General features: G+C 36.9%; 1 protein-coding gene across 4 annotated transcripts in view; it reads left to right on the forward strand.

Moving 5' to 3' along the window:
* Window positions 1-20,707, forward strand: part of LOC113226621 — a 32,407-nt gene that overhangs the window by 10,400 nt on the left and 1,300 nt on the right. For 2 of the 4 annotated variants that reach the window (XM_026459344.1, XM_026459327.1), the window contains exons 4-15: window positions 5,912-5,976; window positions 6,177-6,331; window positions 11,976-12,048; window positions 12,132-12,249; window positions 12,329-12,432; window positions 13,640-13,729; window positions 13,814-13,869; window positions 14,773-14,967; window positions 15,165-15,234; window positions 15,359-15,396; window positions 16,080-16,264; window positions 19,749-19,950. In XM_026459344.1, coding sequence (XP_026315129.1) covers window positions 5,912-5,976; window positions 6,177-6,331; window positions 11,976-12,048; window positions 12,132-12,249; window positions 12,329-12,432; window positions 13,640-13,729; window positions 13,814-13,869; window positions 14,773-14,967; window positions 15,165-15,234; window positions 15,359-15,396; window positions 16,080-16,264; window positions 19,749-19,950 — 1,351 coding nt within the window. Of the gene's footprint in view, window positions 1-5,409; window positions 5,472-5,911; window positions 5,977-6,176; window positions 6,332-11,975; window positions 12,049-12,131; window positions 12,250-12,328; window positions 12,433-13,639; window positions 13,730-13,813; window positions 13,870-14,772; window positions 14,968-15,164; window positions 15,235-15,358; window positions 15,397-16,079; window positions 16,265-19,748; window positions 19,951-20,707 lie in introns of those variants that run through there. The other 2 variants (XM_026459352.1, XM_026459334.1) reach the window with 2 other exon arrangements.

Consider the following 20,707-nt stretch of genomic DNA (forward strand, 5'->3'; position numbering starts at 1 on the left):
TGTATGATTAGCGACTGCATCGCGTTTGCATCGCTGCTTAAAGTCGCACACGTGTTTGTAGGTGTATGATTAGCGACTGCATCGCGTTTGCATCGCTGCTTAAAATCGCACACGTGTGTATAGGTACATGATTAGCGGCTGCATCGCGTTTGCATCGCTGCTAAAAGTCGCACACGTGTGTATAGGTGTATGATTAGCGACTGCATCGCGTTTACATCGCTGCTTAAAGTCACACACGTGTGTATAAGTGTATGATTAGCGACTGCATCGCGTTTGCATCGCTGCTTAAAGTCGCACATGTGTTTATAGGTACATGTTTAGCGACTGCATCGTGTTTGCATCGCTGCTAAAAGTCGCACACGTGTATATAGGTACATGATTAGCGACTGCATCGCGTTTGCATCGCTGCTTAAAGTCGCACACGTGTGTATAGGTACATGTTTAGCGACTGCATCGCGTTTGCATCGCTGCTTAAAGTCGCACATGTGTTTATAGGTACATGATTAGCGACTGCATCGCGTTTGCACCGCTGCTTAAAGCGGCACACGTGTGTATAGGTGTATGATTAGCGACTGCATCGCGTTTGCATCGCTGCTAAAAGTCGCCGTGTGTTACTGCGTTTACGATAATTTACAACATTGGATCTCTTCTCAGTGTCAATATGCGCATTTGTCAATTTGATCCACTGATATTGTCCAATAATAGCTTTGTATTACGTCGTACAGCCTCTCTTGTCTCTTGTCTCGAACACACAAACTCTTGCAGTGTACACAGACGTGTATCAAATATGCTCGTGGCAGTGTATTTAAAATCCCTGCGCCAGATTTTGTTTTCTCATACCTCCACATGCTCACGTTACTTCTTATCTCCACGTTGCAAATATAGGAACTAAGAGCCTACGCACACAGCGTATAGTGTACGGGCCGACGACGCGCGTATACGCGCCGTAAACGCGCGTTATCTGCGCGTATTCCCGCCGTAAACGCGCTGTTAACGCGCGTATGCGTAGCACATTTTGACAAGAGACAATTTTAATTTTAGTTTTGTTTGTTAATTTCGTTTAATTTTTGAAATAAAGGAACATCCTACATGATATTCTATATATCTTATTGCTTGCAACGCGAGTTTGCGCGCGTTTGAATCGATTCACTACAGCGCGTCTAAGGCGTATACGCGTAGATGACGCGTGGTTACGGCGCCGTATGCAAAGGCTCCAAAGATTGGAGCTCGTCGAATTCTTCTTCCTTGTATGCTGGACTTATTTGATGTACGTATGTCAAAACTAGAACACGTAAATATATAATAATAATAACTGGTTATGATACTGTGGCTTCAAATTAGACGCTTGTAGGAAAAGTGCAGTGGCGCCACTGTCCACTTTTGAAGACTAGATATTCTATGTGCCACAGATGCGCCACTGCAGCGCTTCTACAAGAATCTAATTTGAATGCGCCCTTACGGGTAGTTTCAAATTTTCCGTTTACATATTCAATATGCTGGAATAATATCCCACCATATCTTTTGTAGTGTCCTGTGTCAATATTGGAACAATATATTAAATATGGAACTATTTTGATGTATGCGACATTACTTGAAGCGAACAAATGAAAATTAGTAGAATAGAACCTGCAGAAGCCAGGTTACAACGCATTCCTGTGTTTCGGTGTGAAGGGCACTCTTACCCTGCTGGTGAAATTACAGGCATATGAGACTTGTCAACTTATGTCTCAGAGTATACATATACCATAGGTTCCCAAACCTTATATGGCTCACCGCCCACTTAGGCAAAATAAAAAAATTTGAACGCCTACCGCCACAAAAAATATTGAAAACACGTATTTTTTATATTAATTTAACACAAAAAAATCTCAAAGTAAAAAATATATGTGTAATGTTATATACAGGGTGTCCGGTAAAGAATGGATAAGCCTGAAATGCCTTATAGTAGAGTTTATGAACGTTCAAAAAAATATATAAAGAAAAATATATCCCATATAGTACCTAAGATATATGTATATTTTTTTCTTTAAATTTAATTATTTTCACCTTATTTTACGTTTTTGTACACCACGACTACAAGTAATCAATTCCTTCTTTTTTGGTGTCATAATATTCTACTTTAACTGTGCTAAGATAGGCAGTAAATAGTGTGACTAACTACGGCACTTAAATTTAAAAGAAAGTTTTATTTTATTTTTCAGTGCAAATTTTTATTCACAAAGTTTAAGTTCAAAAAATTATGATAACCTGAGTCGCCAATTCTAAAATAATGTGTGTTTAAAGTAGATTTCAAAATGGTATAATTAATTATTGTATCTAATATAAATAGAAAATTATTGCTATTAATGTGCAAAAGGAGTAAATTTGACTAAAACCTAAGTTTTCTTAATTGGACTATTTTTTGTCCTGAATTGAGCTGACCATTGAGATTAAATAAAAAAAAACAATATTAGAAATAAATACAACTTTATTTACAATTGGTTTACAGCAAATGTTCAAACTGTTTGCCACAGACGCTAGAACGCATACTTCCCGATATGGTGAAAAAAGATATTTATACCGTTGTACGCGGATAGGCTCCAAGACAAAGAATCAAAGAAGACCCGCTTGTGGGGGGGGGGGGATTTTTGTGCACTTTTATGAGATACACCTTGGTTAATTTCTGCAGAAAGTAAAAAGTGTTCGAAATTTAAATAACTAACATGGCCGCCATACAAATTTCAAAGCCTTCTATCACGAAAGCTATTAGAGATAGGTAGAAGGTACTCGAAGGCATGTCATAGAGGGTAATAGGGGTCAACTGCCTGTGTAAAAAAAATCAATATGGCGAATCCAAAATGGCGGCCGAAGAAAAACTTGCTTCGATGCGGCTTACAATTGGCATGCGGGGGTCTTTAGGAGTCCTTAATCATAATATGGGGTCATAAGTTTTTCTACATTTTTTAATATGGCCGCAATATAAATGTTTTTTTCATTAAAAACGGCTGCCGAAAGAGACTTGCTCTGTTTTAGCTGAAAATTGACATACGGAGGCTTCTAGAAGTCCCAGACAATAATTTGTGCTCGAAATTGGTTTATCGCCATTTTCAAATATGGCTGCCATACAAGCGTTTGTTGGTTGTAGAAAAAAAAAATTCTGATCCCTTTGAAAATTGGCATGTAGGAGTTGTTTGATAATAATTTGTGATCAACATTAGTTTATCGCAATATTTCAATATGGCTGTTATAGAAGTGTTTTTTGGCGGTAGATGAAATTTTGCTCTAATTCGATTGAAATTCGGCATGTGTGGTTTAATAATAATTTGCGATCAAAATGTATTTTTCGCCATTTTTTAATATGGCTGTCACACAAACTTTTTGGTGGCATATGGAAATTTGCTCTAATTTACCAACAAGTGTGGACCGATTTTGAAAATTCTTTTTATGATTGAAAGGGTGTACACTCGAGGTGGTCCCATTGTCACTAAGACAGAATCTGATGAGAGGATCCCATGGAAATCGGGCAAAATCCTCAAATTTTATTGGCATGTACAGTGTATTCACCGATTTCTCCTTCAATTGTGGACCGATTTCGAAAGTTCTTTTTTGTTTGAAAGGGTGTACTCTCGAGGTGGTCCCATTGTTACCAAATCAGAATTTGATGAGAGTATCCCATGGAAATCGAGCAAAATCCTCAAATTTTATAACCATGTACAGTGTGTTTGTTGAACTGTTATAAATCAAAAGCTCTCGGATAGTTGTGGACGTTCTTCGTCTTTCCATTTCTCGTAATGATATAATGGGATGAGCGGACTCTGCACTTGATGATGGTAAGTGCTTGTAAGTATTTGTCGAAATAACTTGTATTGGGATTATTTGAATAAAAATCTTTGACTTTCAGACTCAAACACCTGAATGGAAAGATTAAGATAGAATTTCTCGTAATGCCTTTTCGTCATATGGTCCGCGATTAAAACAATGGTCTTAATCATGCCTGCCTGCCTTTTCATAATGTGATATAAAAAGTTGCCTCTGTACCATCAATGGAAATGTCTGATGGTACTACGGTAAAGAAAGGGTGGTTGGATAAGTAATTTATTTGTTTCTAAATCACAAAGTTCATTGCCGTCTAATGTTTAATATAGACTTAAGTAAACGCTACACTACTTATCTGCCTATATTTATTTACTAAAGTTGGTAAAATAAACAAACCTTGTTTTAAACAAATTTTAACCAACTTCAAACTTCACAAACAGTCAAAAAAGTAAAAAGCGAAAAATAACAAAATCAACATTTAATCCAATAGACAACAATTCACGTAATTCTTTTAATTTATTTTTGTCCCATTTTGTTTAGTATACAGTATTATAATAACTTATTAATCGGTCTATCTATATTTATGGTTTATTTATACAATTACAACGTGACAATTCTTGTCCGAACTTATTTTAATAAAATGTTATTATTGGTATGTGCTAATATTTGCTGTATTTTACCACTAAAAATATTGATACTTAAATATTTACAATATCTAATTAGTTAGTTTTACAAATTTTAAATTTTTTTTTTTTAATTTTACTATCTTGATTAAAGTATTTCTTTGTTTACTTACCTTGCCTTACACCGACTCCAAAAATAACTAATTAGATATTGTATAAGTATTTAAGTATCAATATCTTTTCAGTGGTAAAGTAAAACTTCAAACCGATCAGCAGGTAGCACATACCAATAATAATATTTTATTAAAATTATAGGTAATATGCTTAGACAAGAATTGTCACGTACTAATTGTATAAATAAACCATAAATGTAGATAGTTATTAAAATTGTACAAAACGATATAAGCCAAAAATAAATAAAAAAAAGTACGTGCATTGTTGTCGTTTGGATTAAATCTCTGTTTTGTTATTTTTCTCTTTCTAATGTAAGTAACTGTTTGTGGTTTTTGAAGTCGGTTGAATTTTTTTTAAGTTTGTTTATTTTACCATTTATAATATTTTTACTTTGTTTTATAGCACTAAAACATATTCACAATCGTAATGTACACTTACAGCCATATTTACACTATTCACACCCACACATGCACTAATTACACTTTTTTTCATTGAACAATTTCACTCTTATTCAATTCTTATATTTTTGTTTACCCTGCTTATTGCCCATGGCGGCTCTAGCCGCGAACGACGACTGGGTGCGCGGTGCAGCGCTGCGCCGCGCGGCTTTACTCTTTTGTTACAAGGAATGTATACTTTATTTAGTGGAGAATATGTTCCATATTATACTGCACTTTATAATGTGCACCCGTAACAGCTTGACGCCGCTTGCTGCATCTTCTTTTTCAATTTTTGTTTAATGCAATGTAACTTTGTCTATTAGAAGAAAAGGTTAACGTTGCATTGCTTGTTTTAATGCATTGCAGCGTCGCGCCAGTTTGCTGCAGTAATTTGAGGCAACTCTTAGTTTGTGGGATCGAGCGCTAAGGTAACCACCCTGTGAGTATTTTTCAATATTTTTGAATACTTTCTGCGAATCCTTCGAATATTCTTGTACGCATGTATAGTGGTGCACACTGCTATACACAGTCTCAATTCGACATTAAATACAACAAGTACGAAACATAATCATAAATAAATTAATTGACTTAGTTTATTTGCCACGATGCAATAAACCTGGTTTGAAAACATCTAAACAATACGTATGTGCACTTTATTCCTTATACTTTATCAATATTTATAAAAATCACGTTGTAATCATGATCACATTTTTTTCCACTTTTTGATAACCCTTGCATATTTACGTATACATACACGGGCGGTGCGGTTTCGCCGAACATCAAAGGCGTTGCGCTACTGTAGAGAATATTGTAATATTGTGTCTGTACTTCGTGCAATTATTTATGTTTGAGTTACTAAAACAGTTTATTGTTTTAAAGTATGACACACGTGAATGAACCTGAAAAGGTTCCGTTCATATCCGTACGAGCGCAGCCGAAAAAAAGTGAGTACATTCAATTGGTTCATACCTACACCCTTTTCTTGTTTTCAATGAGTTTTAATTTAAAACACACATTTTTTTTATTAACTGATTATGCTCTGATGTCAGGTAATGCCAAACTGCTACTGAGTCCGGCTACGGCGTGGCATTTACTTGATAACCTTCTTTTTGATCGGCACGCATCACGTATGCCTATGTTTTAGAGATACAGCAGCCGGAGTCCCGCTTACGGCGATTGGTCCCGCCGCCTAACCCCATGCGCAGCTATCTCGACTCCACCATCTTAGAGCAGCATAGCATGTTAGGACTTGTCCGCGATTTCAATCGACCACACAAACTGCACCAGGAGTGCTCTGAAGTAATTTTCTCGTGTCCATTTTTATTTCTTCTTGCTTAACATAAAAATAATGAACCGTGTTTTAAGGTTACCTATCACAAGCATTTTGTTCCTCCGAAAACTTTCGGTATATATTGATTATTTAATTGATTTTGTTTTATTTGTTCAAAAATACGCTACGATTTTTTTTATTACACCTTTCAATAATAGATTACATTATTAGTGTCAAAATAGTGAATTTTGACACTCTAATAACTTATTCGTTTCCCGATTCTCATTTCCCCAACATTCCATTTGGCTAATGTACCGAATTCAATATTTTGTTTTTACTCAAAAATCTATAACTACCTACCCATAAATAATTTTTTGTTTTATGTTTTGTTTTACATCAGATTTGAGTTAAGTGATTGACACAAATAATCGGTAAATAAGATTTAATTATGAATGAATTTGAGGTTGGTAAAAGATACTAGAACGATAATTATTTAAAGTACGCTGCCGCGACACGGTCGCTTCCCTCGCTTGGTTCGTGCTGCTTTTTCATATAGCAATCCAAGTACTGTAACTGGGGTGTAGCTCGGATTGCGTAGCGAGAGGTACTTTTCTGAATTTAAAGTGGAATAATCTTCAAAATATACTTTATTGTATTCTATCACATAGTTTTTGCGTTGGGTTTCAATTCAATAATGTCAAGATGCTCCATTCTTTTCTTACTTCCTTTTTTATAACACCTTCTAATTTACAAAACTATTCATTCAGCCAGTGATTCTACTCATAGAGTAGAGCCTAGACTACATCCCTCTTCCTCACAGCTGAAGAGGTGAATATCCCTAGCTGGTGCTCTACCTATGATAGGCAACTTACATAAGTGATCAGCCTTTACTATAGGCTAGACACACACTGCTCGGAAGCTATTATCTTACCAACAAGTAACCACCGAGGAAGCTATGGCTTCAGTCCGGTGCGATGCACACTCTGATTCGGACGTGCTCACACAGTAAGAATTATATTAATTCGCGATCCGCGCGGTAATGACCGCTGCGCGTAATTGACTATGGGTTCCCAACAACTCATAGCCAATGAACTGCTGGCGTTCATACAACACGCCATCGACACTATGGACGAGGTCAGCATCATGCAGATCTGCAAATCAAACTTTAAAGAAGATGAGATTTGCAGTGGCAAGGCGCTGCTTTTCCGTGTGCTTGGCAAGGCCGAGCAGATGCCATCTCGCCGGAGGGATGGAGGAACGAAGAGTATCCAGGACATTATAACGATGTTAAAGGAAACCGACCCAGACGACGTGCCTGCTTTCGTGGCAAAGGAGCTGCACAAGCTGCCCCCTGTCACGTTCGACCATGTCGATGTCACTAGGCTGCTTAAGGACATCACATCCCTGAAAGCAAGTCTGGCCGAAGTTCAATGTAAATTGGAGGCTTCGGATAACACCATCTGTGAGTTACGTGCCCAAGTTGTATTACTGAGTAGTGCAACTTCGGTAAGTAGGTCACCCGAGGCCTGTAACGTGAATACTCGTCGCGGGGCACATAATGCATCTATCGGCAGTTTTGAGTCGGCCCATACGGATGCGTCACCGACCGCTGTCGCTGAGCGCGATTCCCCGCGCCCCGCCCCTCGATTGTCCGCTCCGGCGGAGACGTCACGCGTAAACACGTTGACCCCTCCACGTGATTACGCCGCTGTCGCAGCTGTTAACCGACCCGTTGCTCCACAACCACAAGCCAGGCAGCTATCAACGAAGGGGATGAAAAAACCTCGTGTACCTGTCTCTGAAGTTGCAAAACCACAGAGGCAGACGGACCGGTGCGACGATGACGGCTTCACAAAGGTGGAGAAGAAGAAGAGGAAGCCCACCAGCCGTAACCTGTGCGGCACTGCACCGACAGGGTCCAACTTTTTGCTGCGTCCGGCAATCCCGACAACGCTGCTGTACCTGTCACGCCTGCATTACTCCACGAAGTCTGAGGAGATAGTGGAGTACATCAGGTTGAAATCCAAATACACCCTGAGAGTCGAGCGGTTGGAGTCCCGCCACTACGTGAACTTTAATTCGTTTGTGGTGAGAGTGCCGACCGAACATCTGTCGACCTTCATGAAGGAGGAGTTCTGGCCGAAGGGTGTCCTATACCGGCGATTCCGTGGCCGGTTGCCTGACACCAGATGGCGCCACACGTCGCCGACAACCTAAATACGTGTTAAATTAGTGTTATTTTATTTTATATTGTTATGTATGTTAGTCTGTAAGGTATGTATCTATGGGTCTCAGTAACCTGAATATAAATAAAGAAAAAAAAAAAAATTTAGTCTGCCAAAAACCTATCTAAAAGGACAGACCATGATCACATCCTAATCAAACAAATCAAAATATAATTACTCGCTATCCTAGCTAATTAGGGAACCTGACTAAACCCTAACACTTTATTTCAGCGACTCTAGACTGGCTGAATGATCCTAATAAAAATTCTAAACATCACTACTTCCTAACTGTTTCCCTAAATTATCTTCAACGTGCATGCTGCCACAACGACGACACAGGCTTGAGCATCCATCGGATGTTCACTGGGTTACATCAATATTGAACTTCCAGCTGCCTCAGTCATCATCCTGCAGCTATCCACGTTCGATCAGCTATTCTCACTTTCTTTAAACAAACAAGAACAAACACACGTATAACCCTAATAACATATCCTAACATACATATGGGATGGGGGTATTCCATATGAAGGACTGCTAATAATTAAATAAATATATTTTCCCTGAATGCAGACAGTCCTTGTTCATCTGGGAGAGTGAGCACGAACTATGCGCATACATAGGACAATATATCTATCAAACTAAAAAAATAAATAAAAAGGAAAAGTAAGTTATATCCTTCTAATCCAAATCGGTACTCCATCATATCCTCCCGTCCTTCAAAGTCTGCATTGCTGGAAAATAACAAGCTCCCCCAAAACTCTTCACAATCTCATCGTGGTTCCACATGAAAAATAAATAAAAAAGATTAATTAACCTAGTAGAAAACAAGAAAACATTAAATTATCTCCTATAGAACGTTTTCATTCTACTCGCATGCAGTAGATCCTGCCTACCCAATCTATTCTTATTTATACCTAAACTTCTCATCATACAATTAACTTTACTCAAGCGATATACTATCCTAACTTACATACCTCTTAGATAACAAAACAATCCTGTCTCTTTTATCAAATATTCGCTTCTGCTTGGATTGTAAATTATCTATACATACTTTATGCAAATCTATCGAGGCTACTCGTTTTAATAACTTGTAAATTGTCCACTTTACTTACAATAGGTTTAAAAATGTTGCTTTCCGAATTATATTTTGTATCTAACTTCGGGAAAGCATACTTATAATTATTTTTATTGAAATTACAATCTTGACGTAATTGACACGTCTTTTCACTCACGTCAACTTTATCTATTATTTCTGGCAAAACCGAGAAACTATCTAAACTTTTTGATACTGGTTTCAAAGAAGACTTTTCTTTCTTTAACCCGATATCTGTCATGGACTTAGAAAAAGAAATTTTGTTGTCCATTTCCAATTTTGACAACTTGGAAGTTGAAACCGAACTTGAAACCGAAGTACTTGTATCCACCAACGCCTCGCAACTTACATCATTAATAAAAACAGATACAAAAGGTGCCTTATCTACACTAAAACTATCAATTGTAGACAAATTTTCTAAATGTTCAGCTGCGCTTTGCTGACATCCACGTTGAGGAGATCCCGACGAAGATCCACAACTATGTGCCTGTGAATACCCTTGACTTGGCGTATCCTGATGCACAACTGGTGCTCGTGGCACTTGATATTCCGACTGCTTAGACTCGGGTCTAATTATCGGTGCAGAGTCACCCTGTGTTTGCCAACAATGAGAGTGCTCCATGTGACAATATACTGGCAATTCAATATTTTGTCGACTCACATCATAAGTGTGATTAAATATATCATCTATTTGTATAATTGTTTTTTCTCAACTCCTCTTTAGATAAATATAAATTCTTAAAATAAAAATTGGGTGTCAAAGACTTCAAGAAATGTCTAATAAACCGAACATCTTGAATATTCGCTTTCGTTGCTAACTTATCTAAACTATAGTAATAACTTTTTTTTTTGTACACATGATGAGATAAGACTGTATTTATACGAGTTTTAAAAACGTTCGTTTCAAACTTAATTGTAACATGTATGAACTCCTTCGCCGCGGATAAAGCCGGAAGGGCTTTTGTGAGCGATGATTGTATTTATTTATTAAGTATTTTTTTTTCCTGTTTTTGGTCAATAAATTAAAAAAAAAAAAAAAACTTATCAGCGATTCATTAGGCCCCTGTCGCCTATAATAAAATTCTCGAGCGTAATCTATCTGTGAGGGAAATTCCTCTCTTAACTTCTGTGGAATCACATCATACGTCATGTATGAAGAAAAATACGTTTTATACCATTGTAGAGCTGGCCCCTCCAAATACAATGCCAACACGTATCTCTTATGCACATCAGACCAGTTGTTTAATACACTATTAGGCCTCAAATTGATTCAAAAACTCGTCTACGTCGTTGAACCCATTACATCTTTGTGCCGGTACACAATACATATTCACTTCTCGCACTTTTTACTGGTATCAATTATAAATCAATATTAAATATAAAAAAATAAATTACGACCTTATGTACGCTTTCTTGGAAGTTGTGTTGTAACAACATATAAAAATATTTCACGATGGACTTTTCTTCATCGGAATCCTTTCATCACTAGTAAGCTTGCGTCTATCATTTGCAGGCTTGAATTATGTTATGTCTCTTCCATTGGCAGATTTTTCAAAATAAAAATATAAAAAATTTTCACTTCGGGATTCGTACTTTCTTCATTTGTAAGCCGGCGCATTCCACCATTTGTAACTGGGGGGTAGCTCGGATTGCGTAGCGAGAGGTACTTTTCTGAATTTAAAGTGGAATAATCTTCAAAATATACTTTATTGTATTCTTTCACATAGTTTTTGCGTTGGGTTTCAATTCAATAATGTCAAGATGCTCCATTCTTTTCTTACTTCCTTTTTTATAACACCTTCTAATTACAAAACTATACATTCAGCCAGTGATTCTACTCATAGAGTAGAGCCTAGACTACAGTACTAAAGGGGATGCACCCAAGTTTGACTCCTACCTGGGATCGTACTTTTGGATATATTTTCTATGTTTGATTAATTTTATCTAAGACTACTAATTTTGTCAAAACGACTATTCAGCAACCGTATGGAAAACAGACAGTAGGATAAATATGAATTGACCAAACAAACTTCTGCCAAAAGAATGTAATAATTATTCTAATAATTTTTTTTCTGACAAGTGATACTTCTGCTGTAAGACATTTCAGTGTTACAAATTTACACCAAAACAGTAATCGCATTATGAAAAATTCAAACCGTGTTCGGAATAATGAGATTCGGGAAAAAAAATCGTGTTTGTGGTAGGTTACCTGCTATAGACCTGGATCTGTAAATAAAACTTGCTTACTACAAATTTAAATCCCCTGGAACATGTACAACATTTATATATTTACAATGCAATGTAGTGGTACGCGACGAGGCGCTAATGTTTCTTTATTTGTCTCTCTTTGTTTAGGATAAAATGCACACCGGAGAAAAGCCTGCAATACCAAGGTCACGTGCACGTCGAGCTCGAGCTGACGGTGATAGTAAGAATCAAATTTTCAGGAAATAACTTGATTTTTTTTGTGGGGTACGTACTTATCTATTATCGACCTACAACATCCATCAGGTGCAGCTCGCGATCAGGGCCTAATAGCTACATCTTTAGAAGTTGCATGCGGCGAAGATAACGCGTCTGTTAACCAATCCGACAACGATCTATTCAACAATAAACGACAAGGAAATTTGTACGTTTCTTACTAAGATAATTTGTCGTTTAAGCTGTCAGCACGTAATGTAAATTGTAATTGTGTTCGTTGCAAACAGCTCTATATCAATAAACAAGAAGTCACAGCCGACCTCTTTGCGGAAAGCAGCGACGTTAGAGAAACGCAGGAAACATGTGCCACTAGAAGTTCTCACGAAAGAGAGTGAGTCTAAGGTTGGATCGCACTTGTTAGCAAGTATCAGCATGGCGTCTAAAATTTGTAAGGTATCGTCCGTGTGTTTTATACAGGGTATTGTCCAGACTCTCGACGCTGTAGCGTGCTACCAAATGAGGTCCAAACCTTGATTGGATACGCTTTGCTTAAATCGAAACATTAGAAGTGTGTACACTTTTCATGTATAACACGTAGAAGAATGGGGCATAACTTACTACCTACAATAAAAATGCACTTAAAAATCACTATTAACTTTCGGAAGTATGCTTAGTTTTAAGAAAAATACGTGTTACTATATCAGTAAGTTGTTGTTGGCATGTGTCGTACATTGTAAGTAGTATTAATGATTATCACTTACACAGTTTTGCAAGTGTGTATGGAATTAGTTCGTTAGGCGACAGATAGGTGGATGTGCAGCAGTCACGGACGATGAGAAATGAGCGTAACATGATGATGGTGAACCCACTTCGCCGCCATCTCAACAAGCAACGGCATATATTGGTAGGTAATGAAAACAATTGGGAACGGGGTTTGTTTTACATAAGCAATATCCAACCAATGCAACCAATTCACCCATAATCAGAGTTTAGATACCTATATTCTTTGACAAACAGTATGTAATCTGGCGCTGGATACTTCTGTTCGTGGACTACCTTTCGTGCACTGGTGTCCTGTAGAGTGGGTAGCATACTGTGCGCAGTGTTTTTCAATTTAATTTTATAATATGTATAATTTTTCTTAATGTTATTATTGTTTTTTTTTTAAATAATTATTTAATTTAATCAGCTTGACTTGTAAGCGTTTCCGGAATGTAAATATTGTAAGCTTTCAAGTGTTTTCAATAAATAAATAAATGGAGAATACAAGAAGTATACAATAGTTAATTCTCGGAATTAAAAATAAAATACCAGATAAAAATCTCATGATTATTGCAACTTGACTTGTTTAGAATACTACATCAAGCCAATCTACTAACTTTTAGCATTTGGACTTGCGCAAGCAGTTGGGCAAATTAAGCATTTGCCAGTAAGCGATCCAAATTAAATAGTTATGTAATATTTTTGAGATATTTATGCGCTATGCAGTAGGTCCTCACGACACTCGTTTTGTTAAGACATAAATTTTTAGTTTTCATTAAGGTAGAGAGAGTCACATTAATTATTATGGAGAACCTATAGGTACTTTATTCCAACAGAAGATCGTCCTGTCGTGGAACTGTTCAGTAAGAATAACACCTTGCACTCCGCCGATATCAAGCGGAACGTTGCAAATAGTTCTAAGACTGGTATGTGAAAATTTCAAAAATATTTATAATCTTAACTTATTACACTTTAAAACAGTGCATAGATATATGTTTTAAAAATTTCAGTTTTAGAAGCTGACGAGGAGATATTGCAAACAGCGGCAGCTGTAAAGAAAGAAAAGGTATTGTGTTAAGTGTAATGAGTTTACAACTAGAAATATTTAATTAGGTAACAAATACTGTTTTTCTGTCTAAAATCCCTCTATAGAAAAGCTTTGGGACCTTTCTTAACGTAAGTGGCCTAAAGTTAAATTTGAATCTTACGTGCTTTTGGCCCACGTTAATTAGGTCTTTTGTTTTTATGACACCTGTGCATAACGTATGATGCTTTTTATTTATGTTTATAAATAAGTATTTGTTTACATATTTGTTGTAGCTACTCCTGCAGAAATTATATTAAGGTGTTAAAATTAAATTAAATTATATTAGGATGTCAATTTGGGAATTTGGTTTATGATGTGATGAATAATAAATTAGAGCTATTATTCGTTCTTATCTTCACTCTGATTTGAGGCATTGAATATGTTAGATAAGTTCACAGCTAGCAAATATATATAGTTAGGTCGTAACTTTAATAGTTTTCAAGAAAAGAGCACTTTGAAAGTCATCGTGAAAAATACAGCTTCTTATTTTTTTTCCTGGGTCGATTTGCTGGGCAGGTGGGGGGTAATTTTCAAGTTAGTTTTCTCTAGTTTTATCTACCTAAGACTAAACTAGTAAATTATATACTGATAGAATCATGAAAATCGTGAAGTGGTCCAGCTGACCTGACATCAAAATGGCTGACCATTTTATTTCTTATTTCCGTTGGCGTTTACGCCAAAAGTAGAAAATATGTCAATAAAGGAACTAAATAGTAGAAACTATATATATTAAATAATGAGCACAGTTTGATTTGTATATCTCGTTTGCCATCTTGACGGACACACAAAACTATCAGGTTAGTTTTGTGTGTCCGGTTAGTTTAAGGTGGCGGGAGTACGTAGGTAGCTACCGGTTATAAGGATGTGGTTGTACGATGACAGGAACACCGGTATCCGCGACGTGTTAAGTACCTTAGCAGGCGCTATGAAATGCCAACAGTGGCGTCGCAGATGAAACAGACGGCCATGCGCTACTACTACGGCAACATCAACAACTCCAAAAATAACTACAACATTCCTTTTATCATTACCAAAAGCTGCGCTCCCTCACATAACATTGGCGTAAACATACAACAGGCAAGTATAAAATTCAATTGTGAACACCATGGTCGGTAGATACCTACTATTCCAAACGAGCAATTTCATGCTAATGGAAGTGCAGTTTTCTATACAGGTACTTTCTGATCGCTGACATAATATATTGCAAAAATTTATTCCCGTAATGGAAATAAACCCTATATTCTGTTTTTGTTTGCCTAATATAATGTTTTCAGGTTTTGAACGGTTTAAAAGTCCAGCAGCCATTATCCGGTATTATACCGCTGACGATAGCACATCATATGGGTGAGTTTCAAGCGTCCACTTACGGTATCAATATGTAGTAGCTATTATTTCTAGGTACGCCTTAGGTATAATTTATTATGCGAAAATACAGGGCCTGTTGTTAGTGTATGCATTATTTTTGCAGGTCTAGGTCATATTCCTAGTAATGAAACAAAGAACGTGGTGAGGTTTTTAAGATTTATTTCCTAAGTAAGTAAATATAGTTATTCCCCGAGTGACCATTATCTGAGAGCATCTATACATGGATTCTGAATTGGTGGCGCTAGTATTGCTGACAACATTTCTCATGTATATATCAGTAGAAATATATTATGTAGTTCAGTTAGTTACCCACTAAGCACACAAGCTGCTTATATTACTTCTGTATAACCTAATAGTTGTATATTAGCTGTTTAAGGGATGTACTAGAGTCCTTAAGTTCTTCAGTAGGGTATTCCAAAGTAATTAAACAGGCGCAAGTCGTACAACAGCCCTACAACGGTAAATGTAATCCTAAGAGGGATAAAAAGACTAGTCATATAGCTATTGTAAGGGCATTTGATGTAAAGCAGAGTTATAAATACCTTTTATAACACTTTGAAGTCTTGTAGAGGGCTTTTGAAGTTAGTCGTTTTTTAAATGGAGTTATTAGCTTCCTTTAAAACGCTTTAGGTATAAAGCTCTTAAAACACCTTGACGTCTTGTAGAGGGTCAAGTACACGCGCGATGAAATATAGCGCGTGTCAAGTAGCTGCGTGTAACCACGTAACCACTCAAACTCTTGAAACATTTTTGTTAAAATTTACATGCAGTACGATAAAGCTACAAACATGTGTTTTAAGTATTATTTATGGTTTGCAACACAGCAACCGAAGCTTGACAATCGAGAGATCAACGCAATCCGGCTGGGGCGGCGGTTGCTGCGGCTGCCCTCGTACAAGTACATCTCGTACAACCGTCTTCTGCAGCTTTACCGCGAGGGTGAGGGTGTGGTACCTCGGTTCCTGCGCTCCCTCAACCGCGCCCATTGCTACTATACTTCTATGTACAAGTAAGCTTCTTTATGAAAGGTCTACGTCGCCTTTTGAGAAGTTTTGATTCCTAATAAATGCATTCGAAAATAGTCTTCTTCGCTATAAGTATATACAGCAGACAATATAAATGTTTGCAACGGTTGTATACCGCTAAAGGCTCAATTTGTATTGCCGCGGAACGAAATGGAAATTTATGAAAAGAAATTGTACATAGCATAATGAACTTTTCTCAAACTTGCTCGGAAATGTTTATATTAGGTAGGCACTTTCAAGAAAAGAAGTCAGAAAATGTGTCATTTATGTAATGCGCAACTGTTTGCCGGCCTAGGCCGGCAAAATATGTATGCATAACAATTACTGTCCGCCACTCTAAACTTTGAAATATATATATTATTATGTTAATAAAGAGCTATGTCAACAGACTGAAGAAAAGCTTTAGCCTTTCTTCAGTCTATTTACAAAGCTCTTTAACGCTTATTAGACTACCCAATTTCAAGCCCCTTCCTCAAGGGTGCGTAGGTACTCGTAGTTAGTGCGCCCCTGCATACACTACTCTGCCAACCTTCTGTCAACCAACCAACCAAACCCTAACTTATTCTGAACGTGAACGTCGAGAGCGTTGTATGTATTACTATACCTAATGGCGCCATCGAAGCTTGTACTTGTTGTTGTTTTGTCACCGATTTTTTTGTAAATTTCACGTAATTTTATAGCCCTCGACCCCTACATACTCATTATATAATATAGTCTTTGTTATCTTTTTTCTGTTTGTCTGTATTTGTTCATTACAAGTCTATCAGGCACAACACAACTTGTTATTTTCTATACTGCACGACATGGCGATAGCAAAACATAGCGTGCCTTATTCCAGCGTGACAACGACAAACATACAGTAATAAATATCATGACGATCGATAAATCCTAATACCATTAAGGAAAAATAACTGTATATTTTTTGCTAATTTCCTTCATAAAAAACTAAACATTATTAAAACTTTCAAATAAAAAACAAATAACAAATTCTGTATATTATACAAATTTTCTTCTTAAAAAGAGCTTCGACGTTAACACAGACTAACACCTTAAAATAATAAATTAATGGGTATATCATAAATATAAACAAAGGAGCGACTAATTCTAAAATTGTACGACTGGAACCGACTAAATCACGAATTTTTAGTGTAATCATATTTAAGCTAGGTGTTGTGGTTCTCGAGATTGAGAAATGGTGCTGCTGGAATAAGTTTATTCCAGCGTGGACAGTAAAACACCCTTATACTTTTGAACGGCGGATCGACTAAATCTAGTTTTTTGCAACTAAAACCGACTAAAAGGGACTTTTTTCTTTCTAGTCAATTTTCAGAAACTCGACCATGATCAGCCTGGAATAAAGCACTCCAAAACATAAAGAGAGACGAAACGATACGACTGGTCTCCGCGTATGTCGCGCGTGGACTTAACTTCCTAACTGCCTTATGTGTTATTACCACAGACATACCTAGCTGCAGGACGCTGCAGACAGAGTCATCCTAAGTCGCCCTAAGTTAGTGTTGGGTCCCTTGAAGTCGGGTAGTATAGGTAATAAGCGTTTAACATCAGTATCCGTCCTTGTGAGTGAACAAAATGTATATGGAATAATATATTTGTGCACCACATAGATATAGGAAAAAAGGGGAAATAAGCAATTGTAAGATAATATGTAAGATCGGGTACCGATGTCGCCACTTTTTAGCTTGTGTGCAATTCAAACTTTATGCTCTATTATCTACTACCATAACTTAACGATTTTGATTGGGTAGGGCTTAAAACGTGAAAATGACGTAACACAATCTTAAAATTTAACAAAATTAATCTTACACTCATTTAAGTAAGAGTTATATTACAATATTTCAGTATATTTTTTCATCCTGGTTCAGCCATTCACCATCAGGTGGCGTTTTAGTAAAAGTGCTACTAGTATATAATAGCTAACTATTACACGTTAGATCGCGCTGAAACTCATTTTTCGTTACACTAAGAACTCATGGAGCGGTTATCATCCACGTATGCCGCGGGACCGCGGTATCTGTAGAATGTAATAGTTAAGTATGTAGAATTAGTAGCACATTTTACGGCGCGTTTTACGGCTGTAATGGTGACGGTTGCTCGTGGTTGCCGCGGCTGGGTACTAATAGAACCGCGCAGGGCGCGATCACCTGGGCGCTTGGCGGCCGTCATCGCCTGCGCACTTTGGCGGTCGATTCACGCGTAATGTGGTACAGGCGCACGCGGGGTTCCACAACTTCTCCATTATCCGCGCGACTTGCGGTTAACTCCCACTAACTTCGCGGTCTGTTCCACAATCGCAACGGTTTCGTGCCCGCAACCGCGGCGGCTACGTGCCCGCACATACTTGCGGGGTCGTGAGTATTGAAATAAAACCGCTGTCTAGCAGAACCGGCGGGCGCGGATGGAAACCGCTCCGTGAATTGTTAACCTTATTAACTTTAATCTGACGCCACTCAACGAGGAATGTGTGTGATTACCTAATCGATAATTAGAAACCATGTGGCCATGTGTGGAAATTTAAACAAAGTCAGAAATAATAATAAGTAAACCAATCTTTTGATTTTCCTGCAGCTTCAATTCAACCTCTCTTTCTTTTATTTTAAACTCATTGGAAAAAATTAAAAATACTCTACGTTTAATCTACGAGTATAATGGAATTTAACTATCTAAATTATGTAATTACATGTACATTTTTCTTCAAGGAACAGCAACGAACAAATTGACATGAAATTGAAACGGTTGTCCGAAATATGAGTTGTATTAAAGTTACTCGAAATAAAATGTTTAGTAATAATAATAATAATAAAATAAAAGAAATCAATTTAACGTGAATGCCTTTCGCCTCGACATTTTAGAGACTTTAATAACAAAAATCATATAAGAAACTTAAACATTTCAGTAAAAATTTATTGTCGATAAACATCAGTCATCCTATATTTGAGTCTACAAATTTCTATGGAGACAAAAAGAAAACATTGAATTATAATAGAAATTATAACTAAAAATGCAAATAGTCGGTGGAATGTCATCTCACTGGTTTTAAAATTTTTGTTTTCACTCCAATTTTTACAAGGTGTATCGCTACAACTTGGCATTTTCACGTTTTACGAGAGATCTTGTATGTACAACGATCGCCATCTCACTGTGGCGATGTTGACGCGAACCACGCCCCCATACCAAATCTCCCCTTTTTTTCTATATCAATGGTGCACCATAACAAACGCAAAATATTTATGTAATAACTTATCTGTGTTTAAATATGGTGCACGAATATACCTGTACCAAATCCATAAAAAATGGCGGTAAAATAAATGAAAGTACTTTAAAGTTCTATTGTGTTGTTTTTTTTTATAGTATACTGTGACAATACTTAAATAAAATTAAATATTTAATTTTAATCATTATTACTTTCAAATCTTCGTCTTTCTATTCTAAACCATTTTAATTTAACAGTCTAGCGACAGGATTAGACATCGATGGAACAAAATCGCGTAGCTCTCAAGAGGCGAAGCTGAGCCTCGGAGAATACGCGACGCTGTACCGCGTGTACGAGCAGGTGGACAAGTGTCTCAAGGAGAAATACGATCCGGAGCTGATGCGACGTAAGGCCGAACTTGCCAGGGAGCTCACCGCTAGGGAAGAACAGATTAGACGGGTATCATATTTACGAATATTTTAGTTTACTTTGAAAAGTAGCTACGAACTTGCCAAATTGTTAGTTCAGATTATACCCGTTTATGGAAGTAAGTGAAATAATTTTCTAATTTCATATTATAATGAAAGATGATTAAATGAACTTACCTGTACGTGAAATTTTATCAAAATTATACGAGCTGCTCAATTCGAAACTACTAAAGGTGCCTACAGATTTCTTAACAAAATGAGTAAATGTGTTAGCAACAGACAATCGACTTCGTATTTTTTGTCGATCGACACTGTGGAATTTAAATTAAGTGTATCCAGGTGCCTACAAATTTGTTCGATTTTAAACCTGATTATTTATCGATCGGTAACAGGCAACAGTAACCATCGATACAATCGAGCAAGTCTCTTACCGGACAGCTCTAATTCATCATGAAAAAACAGCACATCAAACGCCAATAACGATAGTCAAAAATCGAGCAAATGTGTAGGCACCTGAACATTCACATTACCTATGTTGTTCTATATAATAAAAGTGTAGTCCCTGCACATGTAACGCCATCAACGATCGTCAAAAGTCGAGCAAATGTTCGCCTTAATATTCACATTACATTGTTAAATAACAGTAGTATAGTCATTGCATATCGTCAAAAATCGAGCAAATCCTTAGGGACCTTAACATCAAGGTGCCTCAAGATTTGCTTTGCTTTGATTTGTGAATATTTACATCTATTGTTATATATTAATAATATAGTCACTTTCGAATTCGA

This window comes from Hyposmocoma kahamanoa, unplaced genomic scaffold (assembly GCF_003589595.1).
Source record: "Hyposmocoma kahamanoa isolate Upper Pololo Valley unplaced genomic scaffold, ASM358959v1 100021, whole genome shotgun sequence".
Lineage (NCBI taxonomy): Eukaryota > Metazoa > Arthropoda > Insecta > Lepidoptera > Cosmopterigidae > Hyposmocoma > Hyposmocoma kahamanoa.